This window comes from Culex pipiens, chromosome 2 (genome assembly GCF_016801865.2).
Source record: "Culex pipiens pallens isolate TS chromosome 2, TS_CPP_V2, whole genome shotgun sequence".
Lineage (NCBI taxonomy): Eukaryota > Metazoa > Arthropoda > Insecta > Diptera > Culicidae > Culex > Culex pipiens.
Window position 1 is genome coordinate 32,438,505 of NC_068938.1, and position 12,644 is coordinate 32,451,148.

The 12,644-nt window shown below is 44.2% G+C and overlaps 1 protein-coding gene across 1 annotated transcript; it reads right to left on the reverse strand.

Moving 5' to 3' along the window:
- Nucleotides 1-233: 233 nt before the first annotated feature.
- On the reverse strand, nt 234-10,198 carry LOC120423101 (palmitoyltransferase ZDHHC3-A). Its single transcript, XM_039586779.2, has 2 exons — nt 9,437-10,198; nt 234-1,561 (listed from the first exon to the last, which is right to left on the reverse strand). The coding sequence occupies exons 1-2, from the start codon at nt 9,550-9,552 to the stop codon at nt 868-870; spliced, it is 810 nt and encodes a 269-aa protein (XP_039442713.1). The 5' UTR covers nt 9,553-10,198; the 3' UTR covers nt 234-867.
- Nucleotides 10,199-12,644: the final 2,446 nt, after the last annotated feature.

A 12,644-nucleotide genomic window follows, 5' to 3' on the forward strand; every position in this document is an offset into this window, starting at 1 on the left:
TGAGTTTTCGTAAACGGGTGTAAAGAATGTGAATGTTGGAAATTGAATTCGGTGCGTGCGTGCGCGGCGGAGGTGTCAAGTGGGAGAATAACCGTGACTCGGGTGCCGTCAGGTAGTTGAAGTATATTGGTTTTCATTAGTTTTGGCCTCCGTTCCTTGAGGTCACATTGATGGTAGAAATGTCTAGTAGGTTTTTGTTTGTTTGCTAAAGAAACCAAAGTTTTTTTCATGAGTTTTAATTTTAGTAGTTTGATTTGTTGGTCTGACTACGGTTTTAAATACAATGTGGTTCACATTTTGTACGTCATTTGTTCAATTGTTCTTAGTTACTGGAACTATTTTGTTTTACTCGATTTTGATATTCAAAGCACATCAACATGCAAAGTTTTTTGTTATCCTTCTCAATCGATTGTTGCAACGAATTGGCTTACTAATCATAGTATTAATGCTGGCTGTCGAAATAAAATCATTTACAACTTGGCGCACCTGGCACGATTACCGTTAAAACCAAAAAACAGCTCGAAGGAAGACAACCCCACCTCGATACGCATTAGCTTCGGCATTACTTTGAGTTTTTTCTTGCTTTTCCGCAGTGCACCGGAAGCCGTAAATATTTATCTAGCTTTTCTACCCCAACACCCCCCTCCCGTTTTTGTTTCCATAAATGACTAATACATACATACTAAATATATATACTCTTTAAGTTGTCACCGATTTACGGTCGAATCCTTTCTTTGCTGGCTCCTGCTGCGTGACCAGAAACGCGTTCGAAAAAGCAACGAAACATGATACTTCTAACACAGAGCGCGCGGGAACACAAAATAGAGTACAATTCTCTGTTCTACCTCCTACCTCAAACGACCCCTCTTAAACGTCATGGCTCAGCAGCGGCACATCGTGGAGCTTCCGATTCAAACTAGCACACGGGAACATCCACATGACCGGGTGCCCACGGCCGCAAACCTCCGCCAGCAGCGCCATCTTCGGCCGATGAGTCCGATACGGTCCCTTCTGCTGAACCGCCTCAACGGCCGTCTCGTCGTACAGAATCGCGTGCATCTGGTCCACCATAATCGCAATCACAAACAGCCCAAACAGCGCCGACTCCAGCAGCAGCAGCACGCTGTGCAGCATCCGGCTCTGCGTTTCCGGCACCGTCGTCGTGCAGTTCTCGCACGGGTACACCCACGACGCGATGATCAGGAAGATCGAGTACAGCGCCAGCGCGCACACGTACATCAGAAACTGCAAAAAGTACTTCTGGTTGCGCTCGCCCACGCAGTTGTTGATCCACGGACAGTGGTGGTCCATCCGGCGGATGCACCGCTTGCAGATCCGGCAGTGGTGCGCCCGCGGTGGCCGGTACGTCTCGCACCGCGTACAAACCGTCCACTCCTCGTGCTCGCGGTTGTAGTTTCGCTCCGAGTGCAGGTCGGAAAAGTCGATGCGCGTCTGGGGCAGCGGGACGGTGCCCGGGTCGAGCAGGACCGCCTTCAGGTGGGCCATCGCCAGCAGGAACACGATCGTGTTGAACGTGACCACGTGGAAGGGGGCCCACAAGCTGCAAAACAAAAAAAGACGGGAGAAAATTATATTTTAAAGGGTGGTTCTATAGTAGGATTTCACCAAATTAGTCAATTTTGCGGGATTTTACAGGGGAACCAGGACACAGATATGTTAGAAAAATCACTTAATGCGGATGATGAATTGTAAAAATTAATAACACAACAGTCTTGTTTCCAAAAAGCTCTAGCAATGATCTTGTATTTGCAGATTCAGCAAACATTTTCAAAAAACAGAACTTATACATATCGGGATTGCTTAATTTGATGTTTAATAGAATAACTATGAATTGGGTCCTAAAATGAAGCTTAGATTGCTGATATTATTGTTTACAGTGATAAAGCTTATTTTTCTGAGTACAATGACCCTTTGTACGACCACAAAGAGTTTAAAATGGATTTTTAAATCAATTTGGAAAAATTAACCTCGCGGTCCTTCTTGACAGAAAAGTTCTTACTTGACAGCTCGTTCCAAGGGGACCATAGTTGATCCATCGAAAAAATGTTGTCTTGTCAATATTTTTTTTGCATTAAAATGAAAAAAAGTGATCAGAAATGGTTTTTAATCGTGAATTTTACCGTTGTACATAAAAATTTACATAGGGCTTTAGTACCCAATTAATTGCAATTTCATTTTTTCAAAATTCAACTCTCGATTTCTGGGAAATTGAAAATCTTGAAAATCGTCACCCGCTAGCCCAGTGGTCCTCAGCCAGCTTAACCTCGAGGGCAGTTTTGGAACGCAAATTAAAAATTTGAATGGTTTGATAGTTAAATTTTGTTAAATTAATTCAGGGTGGCCACTTGAGTCGAGAAATCGGGAAAGTCGGGAATTTGTTATTTTTTATCAGAAAGTCGGGAATCTCAACCATAACTGCTTGAAACAAATTCTAATTCTTGAATAATTTTGTAAAATTTTGTACAATTTTCAAATTAAATTCACTCACTTTAGTAACTTAATTTAAAATTAGGGTTCCTTTCCTATTTGACAATGAAAAGGGTTTTTAAGACATAAAAATCATAATAAACACTGAATGTATTTGACACAGATTTCTATAATATTTTTTTATGAATCAATTTTTTTTTTTGTTTGCAACAAAGTTAATGAAAAATTGAGCCTAATTTTAACGATTAGGACCTCCGATTAGCATAAATGTAGGATTCTGTTTCCTTTTATCACATCGATGCCAACTTGAGTTTGGCAATGTTTTTTGTTGTAAATATTTTTAATTGTTGAACTAAATTCACTAAGTCATTTCAAATATTTTTTTCCAAATGATTCCCTTGAACTTTTTGGTGAGTATGGGTAAATTACTCTACATAAAGCTTGATTTTCAGTTATCGGAAAACTTAAAAAGTCAAAATCCATTCGTTATTCGTTTTGAATGAAAGAATTCAAATACTTTTTTTACATATTGAAAACATGAAAAAATATTGAATTTTCAAAAAAATAAATCCAACAAATGTTGGTTTAAGTTATTGCAAATATGTTTAATTCAATTCAATTCAATTGTGTTTTTATTAGAATTTAACAGTTCTGCTCCAGGATGTTACATTTGCAATTCAGAGATTTGGAGAACCTTTCAACTGAGATCAATTCATAAGCCTTTGCAGGGAGGATACATATTTCTAAGTTTAGATTTTGCTAACTGGGTGTTCTTTTAGGGAAAATAAATTTTGAGAAAAAACCCTAGATCTATGTTTGGCTTAAAAACTAATATCACAGTTGTTGACGGAGGAGTGCTTCGATGAGCGGATTCGTTGACATCCCACATGAAGTCCTGAAGGTTCTCGTTGCCTTTTCGATGCTTGCGTCGATGGTGTCGACGCCGGCCAGCTTGTGTAGATCGTCGGTCGGGTACCACGGGTCCAGGTTGTGCACCATCTTGAGCAGCTTGTTCTGCTTCACCTGGAGTCGCTTTCGGTGCGATTTGGCGCAGTTGCCCCAGACCGCAGCAGCGTAGGTCAGCATTGGACGGATGATGCACTTTATCACTAGCGACTTGTTCTTGATGCTCAGCTTCGACCGCCGATTCAGCAGGGAGTAGAGCGCTTTGGTGGACCGATCCACCTTCCCGATGATGTAGTTCACGTGCTTGTCGTACTTTAGCTTCTTGTCATGCACCACACCCAGGTACGTGACTTCGTCGTCCCACGTTGCAGGCTGGCCGTTGACGCTGATCGATCTGCGGGGAAGGTGCCGAGCAGCACGCCTCCTGGTGAAGAAGATGGACTGGGTTTTCCCAGCATTCAGCTTGATGCGCCACTTCCGCTGAAACTCCTCGAGGTTGTTCTGTGCCGCTTGTAGGTGGGTGACGACGATCTTCGGGTCCTTATCCGATGCCAAGTATGCAGTGTCATCCGCAAAGAATGCGTACGACACTCCATCGATCATCGGCACGTCGGAGGTAAGGATGTTGTAGAGAGTCGGGCTCAGCACTGATCCTTGGGGCACGCCGAAGGGGATGTTGTGGACGGAAGAACGCTCGCCATTCACCGTCACCGTAAACGACCGCTTTGTCAGGAACGACTCGACGATCTTGACCAGGAACGGCTGGAGGTTCGAGCGGAAGAGCTTGTAGACCACGGCGTCCTGCCACACGGAGTCGTAGGCCTTTTCGACGTCGAGAAGGATCATGCCGGTCGACTTCCCCGCCAGGAAACCGCGCTTCACCATCTCCGAGATACGGGCGAGTTGGTGCACCGTTGAGTGCCCCGGCTTGAAGCCGAACTGCTCGTGTGGGATGAGTTGCTCCGTCTCTAGGTGACGGTTTATCCGGGCGAGGATCACCCGTTCCAGGAGTTTGCTTAGGCTGCTCAAAAGGCTGATCGGGCGGTAGTTACCTGGATTGGTTATGTCCTTGTTCGCCTTTGGGATGGCGATCACGTTCGCGTGTTTCCAGCCGGCCGGAAAGTAGCCCAAGGCCAGGCAAGCGTTGAAGATTTTGGTCAGGACGACCAACCCTTTTCTTGGCAGCTGCTTGAGGCACGTATTCCGGATTCCATCTTGCCCCGGAGACTTTCGGTTTTTGAGCTTGCTGATGATCGCCTTGACCTCTTTCGGCTTGACAAGGGCGGCCGGAGGCACGGGAGGAGTTGTCGCTCGGATGTGGCCAAGCGCGTTCTCCACAGCGGCCGATGTTTCGGGATCACCTGGTTGCTCGTTGTTGTGGGCAGCGGCGAATGCACTCGCGAGCGCTTCGGCTTTCGCTGAAGGGCTCGCTACGAGGTCTCCGTTGACGTTCAGCGGGGGGCTGTACTTGACCGTGTTCCGGAGGTTGCGGGTAAGCTTCCAGAACTTGTTGCTGCCGTTGTTCAGCGTCCTTAGCAAGGAGCCGAAGTTTTTGTAGCGGTGTTCGGCGCTTTTGGTGCTGATGACGTTGTTCAGGTGGGTCACCACCGCTCCGATGAGCGGGTCCCGTCTTCGGATGAACTGTCTACGCCGCACGTTCCTCAGCCGGATTAGCAGCTTCAGCTCGTCGGGAATGTCCTTCTTCTGAGGTAGGATCCTACGCGAAGGGACAGCGGCTTCCTCAGCTGCTTTGAGGATGGCGGTGAACTTGTCGATGGCGTCGTCGATTTTCTCCGAGCGATCCAGATCGTTGATCCAGCTTGCGTTAAGGTCGACCTCCCGCTCGATCGAGCGAGCAAATGTGCTCCAATTCGCTCTGTCGAAGCATCGGACGAGTCTTCCAGCCGGGGCGACTGGAACGTCAGCGTCGATCGTAAAGGTGACCGGCAGATGGTCCGACGACAGTTCGACGTGCGTTATCGGCTTCGACATCTGCACCAGGTTGTTAGAGATGACCAGGTCCAACGTGGAAGGCCTCCCTCGTCCAGCGGGGCAGCGGGTGGGAGTATCCGGAGCGTGTATGTAGATGTCCTTGGACTCGTACTCTTGGTGCAGTATTTGTCCTGCCTTGTTGGCCCTGGTGCAGTTCCACATCCTATGCCGCGCGTTCAAATCACCCACCAGGAAGACTGATCCATCGATGCTGCTGAGCTGCCGTATTTCGCGTCGGAACTGACAAAGCGTTGCCCTGCGTGTCGAGCCAGGGTAGTAAACAGCAACGATGTTCACTGGTGCGGGATCCACATTGATCGTGACCCCAACGGACTCGATTGCCCGGGTCGAAGTTTCGAGCTTGGAGTACTTTATCCCGTTACGCACCAGAAGTGCAACTCCTCCCCCTCGAGCAGCATCCAGCGAGTTACGGTCCGCGCGAACAATGGTGTAGTTTTCGTGGTACACCGAGTTGTTGAGCTGCAGCCAGGTCTCCGTGATTGCAGCGATGTCGATTTCGTGAGCTTCGAGGAAGTGGAAAAATTCCACAACCTTGTTGCGGATGGAACGGCAGTTCCAATTCATCACCTTCAGCGAGCTAAGGTTGGCCATTATAAACAAACTTGATAATGAGCTCGCTAAGGGCGAGGAATTGCATGGCCTTCGACTGGCAATTCGAAAGCCTAGTGAAGAGTTCACTGGCTAGGCACATGAACTCCTCGACGGTGAACAAGGTTGACGACTCGGGTTGGCCCTGCACGGCTTGCGAGTACGAGACCCCAGGATTCGCGATGCTGCCGAGCAGCTGGCTCAAGTCGCCACCCAGTGGCCGTGGGGCAGGCGCAGGAACTGCAGACACCTTCGGAGCGTTGCTTCTGCTGGCGGGACTCGTCTTCTTCTTGGCCTTCAAGTCCTGCAGGTACTTGAGGCGGGTGGGGCAACCCTTGTAGTTCGCTGTGTGGTTTTGGCTGCAGTTAGCACAGCGGATTTGTGAGCGGTCGTCGTTGACCACGACGTCGGCTCGCGCGGGGAGTACACATGCGGTCGTCTGGTGGCGCTCGCCACACTTCACGCACTTGGCCTCCAGATGGCAGTTCCTCATCCCGTGCCCGTACTGCTGGCACCGGAAACATTGGACAACATCCGACTTCTTCTTGGAGTAGTGCCTCCAGCGAACGATGACGTTGAACAGGGCCTTGATCTGTTGCAGCTCCTGGAGTTTCACCGTTCCTTTCTCGAACTGCAGCAGGTACAGCGCGTAGTCGCCGTGTTTCGACTTCCCCATCTGGCGGACGCTGGTGGGGCGCAGAAAAACACTTTCGAGTTCCAGTTTCACGTCTTCGACGGGGAACACAGGCAGCCCGGAAAGAACAATTTTTACCGGTGTTTCGTCGCTGGTTCCGTGCGTATAAAACTGGACGTCGGAATTTTTCAATTTACTCACCACAGCAGTGAAGTGAATTTTAGTCGACACCCTGATCTGGATGTGACCTTTGTTTACCCGCAGGTGGTAGTCGTCGATGCCCAGTTGGGTTGTTGACAAAAGCCGGTTGAGTGCCGGGACACTGGAACCGTAGACAAAGATCGGCGGACATCTCACCTTGGTGGGTACAGGGACCGGGTTTTTCACAACACTACCAACGGCAGCACCATTACCAGCGGCAGCAGTTTCCCCATCGCCGCCATTGTTGTTGTTCTCCTCATCGTCGCCGGAGATGTCGAAGTCAAGCGCCTCGTACTGGTTAAACGTCGGGAAACCACCAGTGCCTCCTCCGGGTTGGGTGCCAGGACGATGATTGTTGAGCTGGTCCGAAGTCGACGAGATTCCGCCGAGCGAATTTCTTCGATGGCGCCTTGAAAGCGGGGTCGTCACGGCGATTTCCTGCTGCTGTTTGCGGACCTTTTTGTAGTTCACCCGCTGCAGGATCTGCGACGAACTGTCCCGTGCGGGTGAGCCTTCGCCGGGTAGCGGCGGCGGCTTGGGCTGCTTTCTTTTCCCCAGGGTGCTGGCGAACACACCGGGAGCGGTAATAAATTAACTTTTCGCGAGAGCTACTTATTCGACACGATGTTAGCACGCCGAAGGTGACAGCTCGAATGGAAATATGTTTAAAGAATTTGTTTTTACAAACATTTTACATAAAATAAGTGTTAAAACATCGAATCCTGTCAAAATGTTTTTTTTTTCATTAAAGAAAAAAATTAAGGTAATTTAATACTGACAACTGGACAACTCAACATTTATTCAAAAATTCAATAACAAAATTTAAAAGAAAACTTAGTAAAACGAATAATAACAGCAATCATGTTTTAAAATTAAGAATAAAATTTAAAATTCAGTTATCTTTAACTTTCTGTCATTTCCAAATTCCAGTTGAAACGAAGTACCAAAAACTGTCAATTTTAAAAATAAACATTGAAATTATAAATATTATCAAGTTTTCGGTTATTTTTCAAAGACTAATTGTTTTTGTTTCTAATTTGAATCAAAATAATGAGTGCTTCAATTTTCAAAGGTTTTTTTTAAAGGAATTTGTTGTTAAATTTCTTTTTTACGAAAATTGTCAATAGTTTTATGTTTTTAAAATTCATTTAGATTTTTTTGATGGTTGATGTTGACTTTTTACAAAGAATTTTTTGTTTGAAATCATTCCTAAGATAAGAAGTGCCCATTATTTGAGATTCAGGAAATGTCGGGAATTTCAAGAGTATTTTGAAATTAACTTTTTTTGCTGTTTCACTTTTCAAGGATTTCTCTATTATTTTTATGAATTTTGAAACGAATATTTTCAGAATATTATTTATTTAAAGCCCAAAATGTTTCAATTGTATTAAAATAACATCAGAGAAATTAAATTTAAATTACATCTCTGAGTTAAAATAATAGTTTCGCAGGCAAATTTGGCAAAAAATCAAAAAAGAAAGAAAAACCCCTCCACTTGCCGCTAAGATAAAATTAAATATGTACCTATAAATTTTTACTTATTATGAATATGATTTTTATCTCCTGCTTGGCAGACAGCAATGTTTCGAGTGACTTTCGCAAAACAATGTTTGAAGAAATCTAGAATTCGTCAATTTTTTGTTTTCCCTTTTTTTGGTGTTTTGATGTTTAGTTTCTAATTTTTGCTTTAGCCTTTATGAAAATATTTTCTTAGGAATGAAGTTTTCTCGTAACTTCAATAAATGATCCATATTCAGAGCTATTAACTTTGGGCATTGTTTTATTAAATTTTCTCTGGACCTATGGTGCTAATAAAGTTTGGTTCAGATTTGATGATTTGATTTAAATTTAATTTTTAAAAATAGCAGGAAGATCCGAAGTGCAACCTTGATGTTTAGAATTGTTGGACATTTTTTCTTATATTAACGACATTTAAGGCGTTGTGGTTCAAACAACTTTGAAAAATATTTGCAACGGCCTAAAATTAAATATTTTGATTTAATAACTTGTTTTCATTTTTATAGAAAACTTGACATGAGGACTCCTAATTGGGCTGGATTCCATACCGTCATCTGTGGCGAAACGGGACACATGGGGCGAATTGGGACAGCTGGTTTAGCCTTGTTACTGCACAATGCTTTGATGTTTTTAATTAGTCTTTGATAGAACAGATAGTGAACAACAAAATAGTGCTAGGCCCGTCGATTTTATATTATCATATTTTATTAAATAAACCGAATTATGAAAAATATAAAAAAACGACTCGTTTTGATCAGAATATTAGATTTTTTTGCTCGTTCAATTAAAAGTTACAACAAATTACTTGAAATTAAATATTACGGTCTTCGTCATGTTGAAATGCATATGCGCTGGGCCTTATGAGATCTCCTTTGCAGAAATCCTTCTCTTTGTCAACAAAATTATTGATTTCAATCGCTTCGATTCCATCTTGTGAGTCATATCTCTGTAGTTTGTTGTTGCTTTTCTTTCGATGACCCCCAGCTTACGGCCACCAACCGTCCGATAAGATTAGATATCTCCCCTCACGCCTCACCCTCCCCACATGTAACACCACAACAATTTTTAAAGAAAATCACAAGACACAACCAAGGCCCTTGACCTCCCCCCTTCCGATGATGGGCTCACCTATTTTGCATGGTCTGCAGAATGATCCAGCGGGTCACCACATAGTCGGCGTAAATCACGGCCAAGTAGGTCACCAGCACGCAAACAATTCCGCACGGATCTTTGACGAATCCCATGGTCGTCGTCGTCGTCGTAGATTTCACTTGATTCCGCAGGTTGCGTTACAAAAACTCTAGGTGGGGTGTCGCAATTCCTGTCTAATTCGACGTTATTCGATGGAATCGATGCCGTCAGAAAAATTCCGGAACCGGTGTCGGCGGAACCCCGCACCCTAATCTTCCCGTCTAGACGTTTCGCGTTTCTTTGCGCTCTCTCTCCTAATGACAGTCGAATCGATGCATTTCCACCATCAGCCGAATTCGATTGGGCATTTTGCTGTGTCTGGGCGTCTGAATTCCACTTTGACACACACACCCGGACTCACATCTACCGTCGGTTCCAACACCACGGTGCACGGTTCCCGTAACGATACACACAACACGCCCTACTCTTTCCGACGGCGATGAAACATAATCCGAGGGGGGACACTGACAAAACTTGTGACTTTTGAAGCAGGCTTAAAACTTTGCGACTCCGCCACACACGCACCAAGCCATCATCGTCGTCGTCTCACGAAATTTACGAAAAACACAAACACCAGTGCGCAAGCCCGTCGCGAATTTCACCAGGAAAAGCGATTCCGCGGAACGATGGAAAACATGAAAAAGGATCAGCTGCTGGTGCTGGAGTTGTGGATGGACTGATGGACACTGACTGACAGATCGCAACAACGGGGAAAAGTGACAGTTTTCTTTTTCTTTGCGGCGGTGTTGGACTGTGGGCTTCGAACTCCGACAAATGGAACAAGTGGGCATGGGCGTTGGGAGAAAACTTTTTTTTCTAGATCTAAAATTATCTGGAAAAATCTGTTAGATAAACAATGCTGTCTTTTAAAGCTACCCAGTCACGGCGTTCTCGCAGGATTCTTACAGAGTTCTAACAGAGCGAAAATATTCTTACTAGAACTGTGCCATCATTCTGCCAGATTTTTGCAAGAATTCTCAAAGAATTGGGTACTAAAGCCCTATGTCAATTTTTATGTACAACGGTAAAAAACACGATTAAAAACCATTTCTGCTCACTTTTTTTTTTCATTTTAATGCAAATTTTCTTTTGACAAGACAACATTTTTTCGATGGATCCCCTTGGAACGAGCTGTCAAGTAGGAGCTTTTCTGTCAAGAAGGGCCGCGAGGATAATTTTTCAAAATTGATTTAAAAATCCATTTTAAACTCTTTGTGGTCGTACAAAGGGTCATTGTACTCAGAAAAATAAGCTTTATCGCTGTAAACAATAATATCAGCAATCTAAGCTTCATTTGAGGACCCAATTCTAGCTCAAATGCAATAACCGGTTCTAGCAGAACCGGCGAAATCAACCGGTTCTGCTAGAATCCTGCTAAAATGCTGCTAGAACTGTTCTGACAGGCCAGCTGCTAGATTTCTGTTAGAATCCTGCTAGAATGAGCTGGCAGAAATTTTCTGCTAGAATCCTGCTTGATTTTTGTTAGAATAGAACGGATAGATTTTTTTTGGGTGAAAAGGTTTGTTTGAAAATTTATGAGATCGAAGTAAGCTACGCTCGAAGAAGGACGTCAAAGATTTTCGCTGTCGTTTTTTTTCTTTGAATATTTGTTCCAAAATTGTGATTCCGGCAGATTCCGGTGATTCCGGTACTGGTGTTGGTTGCTGTGGAAGTGCCCCGGTAGTGGTTCTAGCGGAGTATTTAATAAGAATATTTGAATGTTCGAATTCAAAAGTGAAAGTGAAAGTGTAGAGAGGAACGGCTCACGGCGTTTCAATGTCCATGCCAAGAACCTGAGCAACTGTTTTACAATTGGCAGAGGAACCACGGAACCTTTCAACGGTAAAACCTTCAAAGTCATCACTCAAGATCTGAAGAACTTGTGACAGCTTCAAAATTTGGTGTTCCTTTCTGGTTTTCATCACGGTCAGCATTCCCCAGCAGCAACAGTAACAGTAAATGGACGTCGCGGTTCAATTCCAAGAAGCTGGAACTTGACATCATTGGAAACCTGAAGTTTGAAGGCTGGATTGGATCAAGATTTGATGTTTTCTTATTTGGTGAGCCCGTTCTTTTTTTTTAACACAAAAAACTCTCACTTATTCTATTGCGGATTTCAGAGATTTTTAGACAATCGTGCAATTTGTGGAAAGCTCTCCAACAAAGTGCACACCTCAAACTATAGCAGAAAAAAACTATCCAAGACACACACCCTAGTTTGAAACTGTTCTAAAGTGGTCGAAAGCAACAAAGCTCAGTCGAGACACGCACCACTCTAGGCGAGAGGGGGGGAGAAGGGGTAGGATTTCAAGTGTGCAAATATTTGGTGTGCAGATATTATTTGCAAGGGTGGAGAATTTGGTGCAAAGTGTGCAATATCATACGCACAAAACAATCAAGACAACTACGCCAACCTTATTATATACGCGGTAGGGTGTTCCCTCGGTCGTTCGCTGTGAGTTGTGGATTGCCTGCTTCTCTAATGAAGGTTCGACTGGGGGGGCATGCTTATTAATTTCTCGTCGCTCCATACCCTCAGTGACGTGATGGGAGCAAGGGCGTCTATACGAAGTGTCCCTACACCCGCTACAAATTTCCGGCGCTTGGGGAGGGAAGCGGGAAACCATTTTGATCTATGCGCCGGTATTTGTAGCATAAAAATTCGTGCAAAAAAACTTATGCACGTGGGTGTACAGATTACGGAGTAAAAGATGATCGAATTGTTCACCTAGCGCTCACATGTGTTCCAGGACCAAGTTGCCTGCGGGTATGGGGATCATACATACATACATACATACAAAAGGTTTGTTTGAAAATTTATCTTTATTCAAAAATTACCTCTTACAACACATTTTTAAGTAGACACTTTTCACTTAAACACTTATTATTTCACGTTTTCTTGTGCGATTGAAGCAAACAATTTCTGCAGGTCTTGATTCCACCCAAGGCTGTAATACTGGCTTTAGTTGATTTTATTTAAAAATTCCAACAATTTAGTGATTTAATTAAGCATAAATATGATTAAAAAGCTTAAATCTGTTGTTAAAAGTAGCAAAAAATCTTTAATGGCTTCGAATTTGACGAATTTGAATTTGACGAATTTTAAGAAAATACAGATCTCCCATAAAATAATCTGGCATCGTTG